The sequence below is a fragment of the Camellia sinensis genome, chromosome 8 (assembly GCF_055761805.1).
Source record: "Camellia sinensis isolate YWXY chromosome 8, ASM5576180v1, whole genome shotgun sequence".
In the NCBI taxonomy this organism is placed as follows: domain Eukaryota; kingdom Viridiplantae; phylum Streptophyta; class Magnoliopsida; order Ericales; family Theaceae; genus Camellia; species Camellia sinensis.
In genome coordinates this window covers 138,358,760-138,377,658 of record NC_138968.1, presented here as the reverse complement: position 1 = coordinate 138,377,658, position 18,899 = coordinate 138,358,760, and the positions used below count along the sequence as shown (strand labels likewise).

At 37.7% G+C, this 18,899-nt stretch overlaps 1 protein-coding gene across 1 annotated transcript; it reads right to left on the bottom strand.

Annotated features, from left to right (window-relative positions):
* Positions 1 to 9,502: 9,502 nt before the first annotated feature.
* On the bottom strand, positions 9,503 to 12,146 carry LOC145798111 (uncharacterized). Its single transcript, XM_082885585.1, has 5 exons — positions 11,958 to 12,146; positions 11,353 to 11,816; positions 10,976 to 11,263; positions 9,802 to 10,426; positions 9,503 to 9,706 (listed from the first exon to the last, which is right to left on the bottom strand). The coding sequence occupies exons 1-5, from the start codon at positions 12,144 to 12,146 to the stop codon at positions 9,503 to 9,505; spliced, it is 1,770 nt and encodes a 589-aa protein (XP_082741711.1).
* Positions 12,147 to 18,899: the final 6,753 nt, after the last annotated feature.

The following is an 18,899-nucleotide window of genomic DNA, read 5'->3' as shown; positions in this document are numbered from 1 at the left end:
TAATTGGTTATACATTTAGGGGTCAATTTTTAATTGGTTATGAGACCCATCACCTTTGCCACATTATTGTTGGTGAAAAATGTGAGTCTCTTTGTTGTAACCCCCTGGTACAATTACTGAAGAATTCAATCAGAATTTCTCCAACATTTTTAAAGGTGTGCATAATTTATTTATTTATTTAATTACAATGACAACCAGTTAAAAAGAAAAAAAAAATATTAGTAAGTCCTTTTTTGCTTTGAAAATTATTATTATTTTGATTTTATCCTTCTCATTAAAATGTGCATAAAAATATTATAAGCAATTTTAATTTATTAATTTTTTTTTTTTTTAAAAAAATTGACCGTTCAAATTAAATAATTTTTTTATAAACAAACACATAAGTATAAAGTTCATCAATTATCTTAAACATTGAAAAATATATAAATTGGCCACGGTATTATTTTTCATAGATATATTGATGAAATTTTACTAAAATTTATCCTTTTTGGATTGTTTACCCAAAAAATAAAAATAAAAAATCATAGCATGAAAAAACAAAAGATAATGAATTTTATGCCATTTCTTTCAATCCAATTTTTTTTTTTATGATTTTGTTTAAGAATATAATTTTAAGTAAATTAAATTGTTCATGAAATTGTTGTTGACAATGAAATTTAGTTATCCACATCAAAATATGAAAGAACTCAATAGTAGTGTGAGCAGAGACTAATTGATAACTTTTATTTAAAAATAGAAAAGTGATTCACAAACAAAAAATTTCTATAAAATTTTATACCAGAATAAAGTGACAACAATAATCTTAAAAATATAGTCACATTGATGAGTCTTTGTTATTTAGAGTGAAAGACCCTAAGACTGCTCTAGATCAAAATTCTGCATAAACATTTTGATTGTCTAGCAATACTCCTAAAAATACTGACATCAGTCAACTTTTACGCGCAATGCCTTTTTATTCCACCAACAAAATGATCGAAGGCATTGGATGTGTTGTTTGCCACTAGGCAGGCTAGTTGGCGTTGCACGGCAATTGGGAAAAAATGTTTGTTTGTTTGTTTTTTCAACAAATTAATAATGTTACATCTCAAAAATGTTAGAAATACATAAAATAAATATAAAAATACATAAATCAATAAGATTTATTTGTATAGTTTGTAAAGTTTACTTTTCAAAGATCTTATTCATTCATTTGTGTCTAGTTTTTGATGAAAGGTAAAGTAAAATCTAAAATATCTTCCTTGAATATAATAAGAGATTATAAACCATTTTTATACACCAGTACAGTTAACCAACTAATTAACCTAACCACACCTCTAACTAACTACACATCATCTAACTAACTAACTAACTAAAGTTGTTACAAGCTAACTAAATCTGTTACATACAAGCTAACTAAATCTATTACAATCTGTGCAGCACACTACACTTGATGGACCAGCACCATTGTCTACAGCTACAGCACACTACACTTGATGGACCAGCACCAGCACATTACACTCAATGAACCTCTTGGACCTCTTCCTTATCATGCCCCTACAAGCTGAGAGAGGGAAGACCAACATGAAGCTTGGAAGTGAGAAAAGAAAATCTTGCAGTGGACAGAGACTTGGTGAAAATGTCAGCCAATTGATCCAAAGAAGGAACATATTTGAGAAAGAACTGGCGACGAGCAACCTTCTCACGAATGAAATGACAATCCACTTCAATGTGTGTAGAGCGGCTGCGAAAGACCGGATTAGCAGCCAAGGACAAGGCAGACATGTTGTCACACCAAAGAATAGGTGGAGATGGCTGAGGAATTTGAAAATCAGCAAGAAGTATTTGTAACCAAGTGAGTTCTGCAGCAGTGTGGGCTAAGGATCGATATTCAGCCTCGGTCGAGGAGCGAGACACAGTGGACTGTTTCTTGGTGGACCAAGAAATGAGATTAGAACCCAAGAACACACAATAACCAGAGGTGGAACGTTTGTCGGTGGCATCCCCAGCCCAATTGGAGTCAGAGTAGGCTGTGAGATAAAAAAAAAAACCAGGAGCAAATAGAAGACCATGAGAAATGGAGCCTTTAATGCATCGTAAGATACGTTTAACAGCAGAAAAATGAGCCACAGTAGGAGTATGCATATGTTGGCAGGCTTGATTTACAGCATAGGAGAGCTCAGGTCGAGTTAGAGTAAGATACTGAAGGGTACCCACAAGGCTGCGATAAAGAAAAGGTTGGGAGAATGGAAGAGAATCAGCAGCAGTAAGAGAAGGTTTAGCTGATGTTGGTGTAGCACAAGGCTTGCAGGTAGTCATGCCAGCTTTAAGAAGAAGCTCCAACGTATATTTCTGCTAGGAGAGAAAGAAGCCTTGAGCAGTGGACTGAACCGAAATACCCAAGAAATAGGAAATATCCCCTAATTCTTTCATGGAAAAAGCATTGTGCATTTGAGTTAATAAGGAATTAAGGTAGGACTGATCAGAGCCAGTAAGAAGAATATCATCGACATATATAAGAAGAAAGGTAATAGAAGAAGAGGTAGAATGAATAAAGAGAGACGAATCACAATGCCTCTGAAGAAATCCTTCAGAGAGAAGAAAGGATGAGAAAGTAGAGTACCAGGCACGAGGAGCCTATTTCAAGCCATAAAGAGCCTTGTGAAGTTTGCAAACAAGAGTAGGCCGAAATGGATCCACAAAACCAGGAGGCTGTTCCATGTATACTTCTTCATCCAACTTGCCATGTAAAAAGGCATTAGATATGTCAAGTTGTTTGAGAGGCCAATGATGATGAAGAGCTAAAGAGATAAAAATGTGAATTGTTGGTTGTTTGGCCACAGGGCTAAAGGTATCATGAAAGTCAATACCATGTTGCTAATGAAAACCCTTAGCCACAAGTCTGGCTTTGTGCCTAGCAATTGAACCATCCAAATTCTTCTTAACTTTGAAGACCCATTAACACCATATAGCTTGTTTGGAAGGGGGTAGGGAAAAAAGTGACCATGTTCCTTGATGTTGAAGAACGGCATATTCATCAAGCATAGCTTGGAACCAGACTGGAGAATCAAGAGCAGATGTATAAGAGATGGGCTCAATATTAGGAGAAGTAGAGGTGCCAGCAGAAGAAGTGAGCGTAAAAGAGAAACAAGTAGAATGAGATTTGGATCTGGTTTGCATATGATGAGAATTGATAGCAGCAGGAGGAGGAAGAGGTAAAACAACAGAAATAGAATTAATAGGAATGGATGGATGGGAAGAAAGGGCAGTTGGTGAAGGATCAGAAGGAGACAAGATAGAGGAAGGCTGAGCAGAGCTAGGCTGTGCAAACTGGGCAGGTGGTACCAGATCAGAGGACTGGGGCTGTGAAGAGGACTGTGCCTGGGCAGATGCAGACTGTGGCTGGGAAGAGAACTGTGGCTGTGCAGATGTAGTATGGACATTAGACTGTTAAGCCAGAGCAGATTGAGAAGAACTATGCTTAGAAGAGGGTGACCAAAAGAAATCCTATAAAAGAGGAAGAGAAGAAATAGAAGAAACAAAAGTAGAAGAGGAAGAAGGAAATTCATGTTCATGAAAAGTAACATGTCTAGATAAATGAATGTGACCAGTCTGAGGATCTAAACATCTATAGCCCTTAACACTAGGATGATATCCTAGAAAAACACAAGGAGTCGACTTTGGAGCCAACATATGAGAAGCATAAGGTTTAAGCCAGGGGAAGTAAAGACAACCAAAGACTTTTAGTAGAGAGTAATCAGGAGAAGTATGATATAACAACTCAAAAGGAGAGCAATTATTAAGAGAAACACTAGGTAAACGATTGATCAAATATGTGGCAGTTGCTATGGCATCAAACCAATAAAGAAGAGGCATAGAGGGCTGATGAAGAAGAGAAATAGCAGTTTCAGTGAGATGTAAGTGCTTCCTCTCAACCATTCCATTTTGAGAGGGAGTATGGGGACAAGAAAACTGATGGTGAATGCCATGAGTGTGAAGATAATGTTGAAGATGATGATTCTTGTATTCACCACCTCCATCACTACGAAGAATTTTGAGAGGAAAACCAAACTGTTTTTCCACAAAAGCTTTGAATTCCATAAATTTGGCACATACTTCACTTTTATAAACAAGAGGATAAAGCCTAGTAAATCTGGTAAAATCATCAATGAACAACACATAGTATTTATAAGGAGAAGAAGATTTATTAAAGGGACCCCATACATCACTGTGAATAAAAGCCAGTGGATTATTTACAGTGGAATTAGACAGTGTAAAAGGTAGCCTATGACATTTGGCTACAAAGCAATGTACACAAGAAAATGTGCTTTTATTGGAAGCTACAGACAGAGGTAATTTGTGCTTAAGCAAATGAAACTTAAGAGTAAAAGGATGGCCTAATCGCTGATGCCAAATGTCAGTGGAATCAGCAGATGTAACTGAACTACTATAGGCATGTGAGGAAGTAGTGGTTGGAGTGTGGAATTGATATAGTCCATTGGCATAAAAACCTTTATGGAGTATGGCCTTGGAAAGCTTGTCCTGAATAGTAAAAGAAGAATGATCAAATGTGATAGAACAGTTATTATCTTTAGCCAAGTGATGCACAGAGACAAGATTAGAATTAATAGAAGGGACATGTAAAACTTTGTTTAGTTTGAAAGAATGGTGAGGAGTAGGTAGTATACCTTGGCATGTATGAGTGATAGAAAGGGAAGAACCATTACCAATAGTGGCTTGATCACCAGCAGTGTAGGGTTGAATGGAGTTAAGTTGATGAAGATTATTAGTGATATGATCAGAAGCAGCTGAGTCCAAAAACCAAGGAGAACAAGAACCATTGTCCTCAGTTAAAGAGGTAACATATGCCTTTGATTGCTGAGACTGATATGGCTGAGAGTGAGACTGATATGTCTTTGATTGCTGGGATGGAGACACTTGTGAAGACTGAAATTGAGTATCTAGCCTATGCCAACAGTCAAAAGCTATGTGATTGGCTTTACCATAGATTTGGCAAACAATGCCAAATTGTCTTCTTCCTTGAGATCTGCCACGAGAGGATCTTCCAGAATAGAATCGAGTGCCTCTATGAGAACTTCTAGAATCACCACGGGAAGAACCTCTGTTATGATGATAAGAGCTAAATCCTCTAGAAGTATTAGAAGCATGAGAATCTTTCACAGATGCATAAGCAACAGTTAGATCAGAATTTTGTTTTAATTTTCCTTCAATGTGAATAGCTTCTGAACAGAGTAGAGCAGGAAGCTCCTCCATAGAAATAGACTCTGCACGAGTTCAAATAGTTACTTTAACTGCATCATATTCAGAAGGCAAGCCATTCAATGTAAGAAGAACAATATCCTCATCTTCCACAAAGGACGAAGCAATACATAATTGATCAACAACATTTTTGATTTTGCTCAAATATACTTCCATTGAATCTAATTTCTTTGAAATAGAACTCAATTTGTTCTTTAACTGGTGGATATGAAACCTAGAGAGAGAGGTAAAGCGTTTATCAAGAAATTGCCAGACCTGAGCACTGGTGTGAAGATGTAACACAGAAGTGAAAATCGCAGGAGAGAGAGTAGCAGTGATGCAGCTGAGTAGATGCACATCAATCATCTTCCATCTAACAGCTTCTGGATTTTGAATCTCCATTCCTGCAGATTGTCGCACTGTGTCAACAGGACATTTCTTTGAGCCATCAACAATGGCGAGTAGATCCGTTGCTTGAAGCAGATTCTGCATTTGATTCTTCCAAATAACAAAATTCGAGCCATCCAACTTCACTGTTATAAGAGAACTGAGATTCGATAGCAGCAGATTGAGATTCGAAGGAATAGCTGAGGACTCCATAGATGAATCTTGAGAATTGCTCGCAAGAGCTTCTTGGTGCTCTGATACCATGATGAAAAGTAAAGTAAAATCTAAAATATCTTCCTTGAATATAATAAGAGATTACAAACCATTTTTATACACCAGTACAGTTAACCAACTAATTAACCTAACCACACCTATAACTAACTACACATCATCTAACTAATTAACTAACTAAAGTTGTTACAAGCTAACTAAATCTGTTACATACAAGCTAACTAAATATGTTACAATCTGTGCAGCACACTACACTTGATGGACCAGCACCAGCACATTACACTCAATGAACCTCTTGGACCTCTTCCTTATCAGTTTTGTGTTTAATATTTGTATTCCTCGACTTATTAATTTGTTGAATGACTTACTAAAACAAATGAATGGATAATTTTTTTTTGACAAATGGGCCTCACAAATGAATCTTGCCCTTTCATATGATTTTTGAGTCCCATTCTGAGTTTGGTTTATATATTTTTAGCATTGTTGCACAGCCATGCATTTATGAATTGGTAAGAGTTTTAGGGAAATGCAATGCAGTTATGAACTTGACACACACTCGAAAGCCAAACCTCTCCCTCACTCACTCACTGACTCCCCTTCACCAATGCAATCAGCTAATTAACATGGACATACATACATATGGGTCAGGTGGTGTCGTGGACGCTGTTTTAGTTCATGCATGTTGTTGTCATGGTTTGTTTGGGTGGTTCTTCTGGCTCTTCTTCTATGCATATGCATCACACTGGGAATGAAAACCAATTGGCTAGCCTTGCTTGCATTCAAGACTGAAATAACCAGTGATCCCTTCGGAGCTCTGAACTCGTGGAATGAGTCCATCCACTTTTGTCAATGGGTTGGCGTAATATGTGGTCAACGTCGTCAGAGGGTGACTGTGTCACGCCCCAAGCTCCGTGACAACGCCGCACACTCATTTAAGTGAGCATGCAAGGCTAAGAGTCCAATACATAACCAACAATGTAAAATACTCAAATTAAATCCTTAATTATCATAATGCTAAAATCCATAAAAATAGATAGTTCTTATCACATAAAATTGTCCACCAAGTCCACTAATATAATCCACTAACAAAATAATAATCCAAGTACTTAAATCATGGTCCTACTCTCAGCACTCCCACAAGTAAAAAAAAAAAAAAAACCCCCCCGCGTAACTCTACTCCTCAGAATTCGAAAAAAATAAAATAAGGGTAAACTAGACAGCCCAGTAACTAACCAACCATCACTGCTAGCTGGATCAAGTATACAAAAAAAAAAAAAAAAAAAAGTTGATAACCAACAAATATAATTTTTGCTACAATTCAATAAATGAACAATTATTTGTAAGATGGTTTCATAGCTAAAAATAAACAATGTACAATACATTTTAATTGAAAATCCAACAAGATAATTCAAAGTAAATTCGTTGTTCCAATCGATGGTTCGATATTCAGATAGTTCAATGATTTGATTCACAAAACCCAAGTCTTAATGACTATGGCCACTTAGCCCGTGACAAGGCCCAGAACCACTCATAGGCCGATGGTAAAGCCCCAAAAGAAACTAGTTATGTGCCAATAAATAACCTCCATTGGCTAGGGTCCAAATCGTAGTCAGACTAGAGTGATGTTCAAAATTCAAACAATACACAACTTTTAAATAAAATATTCGATATTTTCAAAATAAACCTTTGGTACAATTTTCAGACTCGTTTCACAAAATATTCAAATAATTTTCATAATAATATTCAATGTTGTTTTATACTTGACCCATATTTTATTTTAAGAGAACATGAAGGCTATAAATAAATATTTATAATTTTAATCGATTCAATAGGAAAAAAAATGAACCAACAGTGATAGAAGGTTACTTACCTCAAATAGTTAAAATAATATTTCCCAAGCTAATCTCAAATTATCGAGATCCACCTCAATCTCACAAACTGTCTCGATCACCTACACTTCTATAGTGGAGATCTAGAAGAGATACTGAGAAAGTGCGAATAACGGAAATATAGTGGCGGTGAGAGATGGATTTGTTTCTTCAAGGCACAAACAATGAAGATTTGGATATCTATAAATCTGGACTATGTGAGATAGGAATGGAGGTTGACACCAGTGGAAAGTGGATGAGGTACAAATGCCTATGGATAACGAGTTATGAACGCCAGTGGATGGTAAATGAGGCACTAACGATAGAAAACCCTAGAAAGAAATAATTGTAAGAAATAAGTTTTCTTCTTTTACATAAAGGGTTATTAACCTAATTCCTTAAAATTACTAAATTACCCATACAAATTAATTTAACTACTACTTTATCCAAAAATAATTCTACATATAACTTGGGTTTTGCATTCTTTCCTCCTTAAAAGAAATTTCATCCTCGAAATTTGACATACCTGGAGTCTCAAAAAGTTGTGGATACTTTCGTTTCATTTCATCCTCGAGTTCCCAAGTTACTTCTCTTTCTGAGTGATTGCTCCATTGAACCTTAACATAGTGGATGACTCGACGCCTCAAAACTTGTTCTTTCCTATCAACAATTCGTATAGGGTGTTCCTCATAAGCCAAATCCTCCTTAAACTGCAATGATGCATGATCAATCACATGACTAGGATCCAGTATATACTTCCTTAACATTGAGACATGAAAAACATTATGAACTCCAGCTAGTGAAGGTGGTAAAGCAAGTCTGTAACCTACCTCTCCAATTTGATCTAAAACCTCAAATGGTCCAACAAATCTAGGACTTAGTTTACCACGAACACCAAACCTCATTACTCCTTTCATATGAGACACCTCAAGGAACACATGGTCTCCAACTCCAAACACCAAATCGCGTCTCCTGTTATCTGCATAACTTTTTTGTCTACTCTGTGCAGTGCGAAGTCGCTCTCTAATAAGATTGATCTTGTCCACTGTTTGTTGCACAATCTTAGGCCCTAACAACTTCCTTTCGTCCACATCATCCCAACAAATAGGTGATCTACACCTCCGTCCCTATAAAGCCTCATATGGTGCCATCTGAATGCTCGCATGATAACTATTATTATAAGAGAATTCCACTAAGGCTAAATGCTCATCCCAAGAACCTCAAAGATCAATAACACAAGCCCTCAACATGTCTTCAAGAGTCTGGATAGCTCTCTCTGACTGTCCATCAGTTTGAGGATGAAAGGCAGTGCTAAAATTCAAGCTAGTACCCAAAGCTGTATGCAAACTCCTCCAAAACATAGATACAAATCCGCTATCTCTATCAGATACTATGGTCTCCGGAATACCATGCAACTTCACAATCTCCTTGATATACAAATTTGTAAACTTCTCTAAGGAGAACCCTACCTTAAAAGCTAGAAAGTGAGCGGATTTGGTCAATAGATCAACGATAACCCAAATAGCATTGTTACCACCTTATATCCTAGGCAACCCTGTCATAAAATCCATTGTAATATGTTCCCACTTCCACTCGGGAATAAGAAGAGGTTGTAACTTACCTAAAGGTCTCTGTTGTTCAAGTTTCACCAGTTGACATATCAAACATTGAGAAACATACTGAGCAATTTCCCTCTTCATATTATTCCACGAAAAGTTCCTCTACAAGTCTTTATACATTTTAGTGCTCCCTGGATGTACAGTATATCCTGAACTGTGAGCTTATCTCAGGATTTCTCTCTTGAGCTCTAAGTCATTAGGCACACACAACCTCTCTCCAAATCTCAAGGTTTCATCTTTATGCATACAAAATTCCATCTGTAGTCCTATTTCCATTTCAGCCTTAAGTTTTTGCAACTGAGGATCTCTTCCCTGAGCATCTTTAATTCTATCAATCAATGTGGGTTGAACTCTAAGGTTTGCCAACTGCACTCCATGGTTATGCCATCTAATCTTGATATTCAACCTTCGCAAGTCCTCCAAGATATTCTTTTGGTCAGTGATCAAGGTAGCCAAATTACTGGGGTCTTTCTACTCAAGGCATCAGCCACTGCATTGGCTTTTCCTGAATGATAATTGATAGTCAAATCATAGTCCTTTAATAGCTCCAACCATCGCCTTTGCCTCATATTCAATTCTTTTTGAGTGAAAATATACTTTATACTTTTATGATCAATAAATATCTCACATTTCACCCCATATAGGTAGTGCCTCCAGATTTTCAATGCAAACACCATTGCATCCAACTCCAAATCATGCGTAGGATAATTCTGCTCATATGGCTTCAACTGCCTAGACGCATATGCCACTACCTTATCATTCTGCATTAGGACACAACCCAAGCCCATCTTCGATGCCTCACTATAGATGGTAAAACCTTCATCTCCGGACGGAACTATAAGTACTGGAGCACATACCAATCGACTCTTTAGATCCTGGAAACTCTTCTCACAGTCATCATACCATTCAAATTTAACCCCTTTTTGTGTTAAACGAGTCAAAGGCATAGAAATTCGGAAAAATCCCTCAACAAGCCTTCTATAATAACTTGCTAAACCCAAGAAGATACGAATTTCAGTGACACTAGTAGGCCTATTCCACTCTACCACCGCCTCCACTTTCTTGGGGTCAATAGACACCCCATCTCTAGATATCACATGACCCAAAAATAATACACTCTCCAGCCAAAATTCAGACTTCTTTAATTTAGCAAATAATTTCTTCTCCTTTAATATCTGCAACATTATTCTCAGATGTTCTTCGTGCTGCTCTTTACTCTTCGAGTACACAAGAATGTCATCAATAAAAACTACCACAAATTGATCTAAGAAGGGTTTAAACTCTCTGTTCATTAAATCCATAAAAGCTGCAGGTGCATTAGTCAACCCAAACGGCATCACTAAAAATTCATAATGCCCGTATCTAGTTCGGAAGGTTATCTTAGGTATATCTTCCGCCTTAACCTTCAACTGGTGATACCCCGAATGAAGGTCAATCTTAGAAAAGACTTGTGCTCCTTGCAACTGGTCAAATAGGTCATCTATTCTAGGCAAAGGATATTTATTTCGAATTGTTACCTTGTTTAACTCTCGATAATCAATGCAAAGGCGAAAACTACTATCCTTCTTTTTCACAAATAAAACGGGCGCACCCCAAGGAGAAACACTAGGCCTAATAAAGCCCTTATCTAGTAACTCTTGTAATTGTTCTTTCAACTCTGTTGGGGCCATCCGATACGGAGCCTTGGAGATAGGACCTATACCGGGTATTAATTCGATGGCAAACTCAATCTCTCTATCTGGTGGCAACCCCGGTAACTCTTCAAGAAAAACATTAGGAAATTTTTTCACAACTAGAATATCCTCTAACTTCAATTCAATCTCACAAGTATCTCTCACAGAAGCTAAATAGCCCTCACAGCCATTCCTTAACAACTGTCTAGCTTGCAAAGCTGAGATTACCAAAGGAGGAGTGTTAACTCCACTACCCACAAACAAAATTTTGGTTAATTAGGAACCTGAAATACTACCCTTTTGCCTCGGCAATCAACAAAAGCATAATTGGTTGCCAACCAATCCATTCCAAGAATTATGTCAAAGTCCCGCATATCCAAAATAGTCAAGTCTACAAGAAATCTCCTGCCATCTATACTAACCACACGAGATTTGCAAATTAAGTCAGCAACCATAACACCTCCTATTGGGGTTTCAACACATAAGTCAATCTCTCTAGGGACACATTTCCATCCATGTTTCTTAACAAATCCCACAGACACAAATGAGTTTGTAGCTCCATAATCAAATAACACATGTGCATAAATGGAAGACACTAAAATAGTACCTGACACCACCGTGTTGGAAGTCTGAACATCTTGCTGTGTGAGTACATACACTCGACCCTGAGTCTTTGGCTTATGACCTCCATTTTTCTTTTGATTTCCTGAAGATACTCTGTCTGTTGAAGTTCCTTTATTTGTCCATGCTTTCTGTTCAATTTCACGTCCCTTCCGGTTAGGGCAATCAGCTATCCTGTGCCCCTGTTGCCCGCAAGAGAAACAAGCCCCAGTATTCCAACGACACTCATTATCCCGATGAAATCCATTACATCTAGTGCACTGTACCCGATCATTCTGCTTGTCAACACTACCACCCACAGTTTGACTTCCCTAACTCCCAACTGAAGAAGTGTTTTGTCTCTTAACATTGCCCTTCGAACTGTTGTTAGTTTCGAAGTTGAAAGAACTAGGCCTCTTCTTATAATTCTCTTCTTTCTCTTCTTGGGCTCTAGTGAGGCCACTCTCAACCAGCAAAGCCTTATTCAACACTGCTCCAAAAGTAGGTAACTCAAAAGGAACCACCTGTTGCATAATGTTCGTTCTTAGCCCACCTTCAAACTTTTCTGCTCTGCTATCCTCGTCTGTTTCAAATGCTGATGTAAAATTTAGACAACTTCGTAAACTCGGCTTCATATTCTGCAACCGTCTTATTCCCTTGCTCCAACTTCGAAAATTCCCTCTGTTTTTGTAGACGAACACTCCTAGGAAAGTATTTCTCATTGAATGTATTCTTAAACCTTTCCCATGTATAGGGGTTGGCATCGTGCTCGTGTATGCACTTCTCCATCTGCCACCAATCATTAGCTATCCCTTGTAGCATAAACGTAGCATAGGTCACCTTCTGATCATCTGTACACTCAAAAACGGGAAATAACTTTTCCATTTCTGTCAACCATTTTTCAGCCTCCAAAGGGTCTGTGGCTCTGTCAAATGCCAAGATTATCTTCTTAAACTCAGTAATGTTATAACGTGGCCTCGGTTGTGGCCCAACTCCTGGCTGTATCCGTTGTTGTTGCTCTATAAGTCTAGTCAAGTTATTCCCTATGGTGGTTTGTTGTTGCACCACCCCGGCCAAAGTCTTAAGCACTTGAACCATTCCAACTGGATTGGGGATTGCAGCTTGTTCTTGTTGTCCCAACTCTTGCCCTTGATTTCCTCCGACTGCTTGAGAACCACTACCATTATTAGTCACATTCTCTCGCCGATTGTGATTACCAGTCTGTCGATACGTTTGACCCTGGGCGTGTATTCCTAGCTATATTTGCCAATGTCTCCTCATGTTCCATTGCAACCTATATGCATCAATAATAAAACCTCATCTTATTCTATTCTTAAGTCCCCATAACATGTAAATAAAATTATCATTATACCAAATTATAAGCGTTCCCAATCCTATATCTACCCAATCTCACCACTATTCTATACCAGCGTCTAAAATTACAACCTAGCTCTGATACCACAAAATTGTCACGCCCCAAGCTCCGTGACAACGCCACACACTCATTTAAGTGAGCATGCAAGGCTAAGAGTCCAACACATAACCAACAATGTAAAATACTCAAATTAAATCCTTAATTATCATAATGCTAAAATCCATAAAAATAGATAATTCTTATCATATGAAATTGTCCACCAAGTCCACTAATATAATCCACTAACAAAATAATAATCCAAGTACTTAAATCATAGTCTTACTCTCAGCACTCCCACAAGTAAAAAAAAAAAAAAAAAAAAAAAAAAAACCCGTGTAACTCTACTCCTCAGAATTTGAAAAAAATAAAATAAGGGTAAGCTAGACAGCCCAGTAAATAACCAACCATCACTGCTAGCTGGATCAAGTATACAAAAAAAAAAATAGTCGATAACCAACAAATATAATTTTTGCTACAATTCAATAAATGAACAATTATTTGTAAGATGGTTTCATAGCTAAAAATAAACAATGTACAATACATTTTAATTGAAACTCCAACAAGATAATTCGAAGTAAATTTGTTGTTCCAATCGATGGTTCAATGATTTGATTCACAAAACCCAAGTCTTAATGACTACGGTCACTTAGCCTGTGACAAGGCCCAAAACCACACATAGGCCGGTGGTAAAGCCCCAAAAGAAACTAGTTTTGTGCCAATAAATAACCCCCATTAGCTAGGGTCCAAATCGTAGTCAGACTAGAGTGATGTTCAAAATTCAAACAATACACAACTTTTAAATAAAATATTCGATATTTTCAAAATAAACCTTTGGTACAATTTTCAGACTCATTTCAAAAAATATTCAAATAATTTTCATAATAATATTCAATGTTGTTTTATACTTGACCCATATTTTATTTTAAGAGAATATGAAGGCTATAAATAAATATTTATAATTTTAATCGATTCAATAGGAATAAAAATGATCCAACAGTGATAGAAGGTTACTTACCTCAAACAGTTAAAATAATATTTCCTAAGCTAATCTCAAATTATCAAGATCCACCTCAATCTCACAAACCGTCTCGATCATCTACACTTATATAGTGGAGATCTAGAAGAGATATTGAGAAAGTGTGAATGATGGAAATATAGTGGCGGTGAGAGATGGATTTGTTTCTTCAAGGCACAAACAATGAAGATTTGGATATCTATAAATTTGGACTATGTGAGATAGGAATGGAGGTTGACACCTGTGGAAAGTGGATGAGGTACGAATGCCTATGGATAATGAGTTATGAACGCCAGTGGATGGTAAATGAGGCACTAACGATAGAAAACCCTAGAAAGAAATAATTGTAAGAAATAAATTTTTTTCTTTTACATAAAGGGTTATTAACCTAATTTCTTAAAATTACTAAATTACCCATACAAATTAATTTAACTACTACTTTATCCAAAAATAATTCTACATATAACTTGGGTTTTACAGACTGACTGTGTTAAAACTAGATGATAAAAAACTGACAGGCTCCATTTTGCGTCACTTCAGAAATCTGAGCTTTCTTAAGGTACTGTTGTTGTGTAACAATAGTTTCGGTCATCAAATCCCCTCGGAACTCGGTCATTTGTAGAGATTGCAAGCATTTTCTCAATAATTCAATCAGTGGTGAAATTCCTAACTATATATCTGCCCGCTCTAACCTCATTGTCCTGGAATTTCTGTCAATAAGCTGACTGGGAAAATTCCTGTGGGGCTTGGCTCCATGAATACCCTCCAAAGACTGTATATTGTAGAAAACAATCTAACAGGAGGTGTTCCCTCTACTTTTGGTAATTCTGTGCACCTGTAAATGGTATCAATGGGAATATACTTGAAATCCTGAGTCAATTGACAAACTTAAACTTTCTTGGATTGACGAAGAACAAGTTGGTTGGTACCCTTCCTTCCTCCATCTTTAATCTCTCATCCATTACAACTTTTGATATAGCAGCTAACCAAATTCAGGCGACCCTTCCCTCAAACCTTGGAATTACGCTTCCTAATCATCAATGGCTAAACATTGCAGCAAACTTGTTTACTGGGTCCATTCCTATATCAATCACTACAAGAATTTTCACTTTTGGTGATTAAATTTTTAGTCACCAAAAGTCAATTTTTAGTTGCCGAAGGGCTTTAGCGGCTAAATTTTATGGTCGCAAAATTAGTAGCCGAAGAGTAGTCGGGAAAGCTAATTGGCGACTAAAATTATTTTAGTGTATTCATTTGCCGACTAAATAATTAGTCACCAAAAGGTTTGGCATTAAATTAAATTAGACCCTTTTCGGCGACCAAACTTTTAGTTGCCTAAAGGCCAACCTTATTAGCTACTAAAATTTTAGTCGGCAAAGAGTTCTTTTTTGGCTCCTAAAAATTTAGTCGCCGAAAGTCTCCATCTTTGGCTACTAAATGTCTAGTCTGCAAAGAGTTCCTCTTTTGGCTACTAAATATTTGGTAGCCTAAAGTTCTACATTTTTGGCTACTAAAATTTTAGTCGGCAAAAGTGTGTTTATAATTTAGTTTCTTGTTCTTAGCTACGAAATATTTTAGTCGCCAAATGTTTAATTATCTTTTGGCTACAAAAGTTTTAGTCGCCAAATGTCTTTTTTTTTTTTGGCTACAAAACGTTTAGTCGCCAAATGTCTTTTCCCAATTTCTTTTTAGCTACTAATTGTTTAGTCGCCTAAAACATGATATTATGTTTTATCGCGAAATTATAATTTCTCCACAACCTGTCTATATATAATGCAACCTGTAATACGTATACAAACAAAATGATACATACTATCAATCATTCCACAATCTGCATCTATATACCAAAAATAAATAACATTAAATATCAAAGTCCATACAAATCAACTATTGTCCAAACTAAAATAATAATTCCATACAAAATATATCATACAAAAATCAAAGCCCTCCATATACAAAAAAAATACATTTACTACCAAGAGAAATTACCATTTGGCATGGTACAAATTACCATCGTAATCTATACCACAACAAAAGGTGATATATGTACCACGACAAAAGTTTTCTATGGACCATGACAAAATGTCCTATATGTACACCGACAAATGGTATATATGTACCATAACAGAAGGTGATCTATGTACCACGACAGTCATTATCTGTTGATTGCCAAAAGTTTTCTGTATCAGTAATAATGAACTATACAAAAGCTGAGGACCACAAAAGTATTATATTAGTTCTACACAAAAGTGAAAAATTCTTCTCCATACAACAATATGGATTATCCACAAGTCCACGCAAAAAAGTAATCTACAAAGAAAAATAAAAAACGAAACATTAGAATTGGTTACAAAATATCAATTCAGTCAGCCATATGGAACATGTTATAACATGTATTTAAGGTAGACCAATCGAGAAATGTCTTCTTGGAAATAAAAGAAAGTATATATATATATATGTATCATGCAATATTTATTCTAACCAACTACACAAACAATGTAATAAGTAATTTCTTTGTCCTATAAATATATAAAGACAATTATTAGAATATGTAGATGCTATTTTAATAAAGTTATTGCTTTTTTAACAAAGTGTTGCAAGTTTTTCGACTAAGTGTAAAGTGTATTCGGGGGTTGTTATTAATTTTCGCCCCCAGAAAGTCATTTGTCGACTAAGTTGAGGGCGTATTCGGCTCTAACTCCCAACCTATGGGTCCGAATTACGTTTTGTCAGTTCTCACAAGTCCTATTTGTCATGGCGAAGCTATCTGTGTGAGCCACACGGTCGTTCGGGGGTCGTGATGAATTTTCGCCACCAGAAATTCCTTTTTCGACTAAGTTTAGGGAGTATTCGGCTCTAACTCCAAACCTACGGGTCCGGATTACGTTCTGTCAGTTCTCAAAAGTTCCATTTGTCATGGCGAAGCTATCCGTGCGAGCCACATGGTCGTTCGGGGGCTGTTTTGAATTTTTTCCCCCGAACCGCCCTTTTCCAAATAAGTATAGGATGTATTCGGCTCTAACTCCCAATTTATGGGTCTGAATTATGTTTCGTCAGTTCTCACATGTCCTATTTGTCATGAGGAAGCTATCCGTGTGAGCCACATGGTCGTTCAGGGGCTGTTTTGAATTTTCACCCCCGAAACGCCCTTTTTCAACTAAGTTTAGGGCGTATTCGGCTCTAATTCCCAATCTACGGGTCCGACTTACATTCCATTAGTTCTTACAAGTCCTATTTGTCATGACGAAGCTACCCGTGTGAGCCACACGGTCGTTCGGGGGCTGCTTTGAATTTTCGCCCCCGAAATGCCCTTTTCCGAGTAAGTTTAGGGCGTATTCGGCTCTAACTCCCAACCTATGGGTTTGAATTACGTTCCGTCAGTTCTCACAAGTCCTATATGTCATGGGGAAGCTATCCGTGTGGGCCACACGGTCGTTCGGGGGTTGTTTTGAATTTTTGCCCCTAAAACGACTTTTTCGACTAAGTTTAGGGTGTATTCGGCTTTAACTCCCAACCTACGGGTCCGAATTACGTTCCGTCAGTTCTCACAAGTCCTATTTTTCATGGTGAAGCTATCCGTGCGAGCCACATGATCGTTCGGGCGATGTTTTGAATTTTCGCCCCCAAAATGCCCTTTTTCGAGTAAGTTTAGGGCGTATTCGGCTCTAACTCCCAACCTACGGGCCTGAATTATGTTCCGTCAGTTCTCATAAGTCCTATTTGTCATGGCAAAGCCATCGGTGTGAGCCACACAGTCGTTCGGGGGCTGTTATGAATTTTCACCCCCGAAAAGTCATTTTTCGACTAAGTTTAGGGCGTATTCGGCTCTATCTCCCAACCCACGGGTCCGAATTACGTTTCGTCAGATCTCACAAGTCCTATTTTTCACGGAGAAGCTATCCGTGTAAGCCATATGGTCGTTCGGGGGCTATTTTGAATTTTCACCCCCAAAACGCCCTTTTTCGACTAAGTTTAAGGCGTATTCGGCTCTAATTCCCAACCTACGAGTCCGAATTATGTTCCTTTAGTTCTCACAAGTCCTATTTGTCATGGTGAAGCTATCCATGCAAGCCACACAGTCGTTCGGGGGCTGTTTTGAATTTTCACCCTCCGAAATGCCCTTTTTCGAGTAAGTTTAGGGCGTATTCGGCTCTAACTCCCAACCTACGGGTCCGAATTACGTTCCGTCAGTTCTCACAAGTCCTATTTCTCATGGCGAAGCTATCCATGTGAGCGACACAGTCGTTCGGGGGCTTTTTTGAATTTTCTCCCTCGAAACACCTTTTTTGACTAAGTTTAGAGCGTATTCGGCTCTAACTCCCAACTTACGGGTCTGAATTACGTTCCATTAGTTCTTACAAGTTATTTTTCATGGCGAAGCTATCCATGCAAGCCACACGGTCGTTCGGTGGCTGTTTTACAATTTCGCCCCTGAAATGCCCTTTTTCGACTATGTTTAGAGCGTGTTCGGCTCTAACTCCCAACCTATGGGTCCGAATTACGTTCCATCTGTTCTCACAAGTCCTATTTTTCATGGCGAAGCTATCTGTGTGAGCCACATGGTCGTTCGGGGGCTGTTTTGAATTTTCGCCCCCGAAGTGCCCCTTTTCGACTAAGTTTAGGGCGTATTCGGCTCTAACTCCCAACCTACGGGTCCGAATTACGTTCCGTCAGTTCTTACAAGTCTTATTTGTGATGGCGAAGCTATCTGTGCGAGCCACATGGTCGTTCAGGGGCTGCTTTGAATTTTCTCTCTCGAAAGCCCTATTTCGACTAAGTTTAGGCCGTATTCAGCTATAACTATGGTAAAGCCATAAACATTCCTAGTGGGCTGATTGAGTGCAAAATGAGAAGTTA

Coding starts and splice junctions, on each gene's coding strand:
- LOC145798111 (XM_082885585.1), bottom strand. CDS start 12,146: ATGCAACAGGTGGTTCCTTTTGAGTTACCTACTTTTGGAGCAGTGTTG. Junction 11,817..11,957: donor AGAGACAAAACACTTCTTCA/GTTGGGAGTTAG, acceptor TGCGGGCAACAG/GGGCACAGGATAGCTGATTG. Junction 11,264..11,352: donor ATAATTCTTGGAATGGATTG/GTTGGCAACCAA, acceptor GTTTGTGGGTAG/TGGAGTTAACACTCCTCCTT.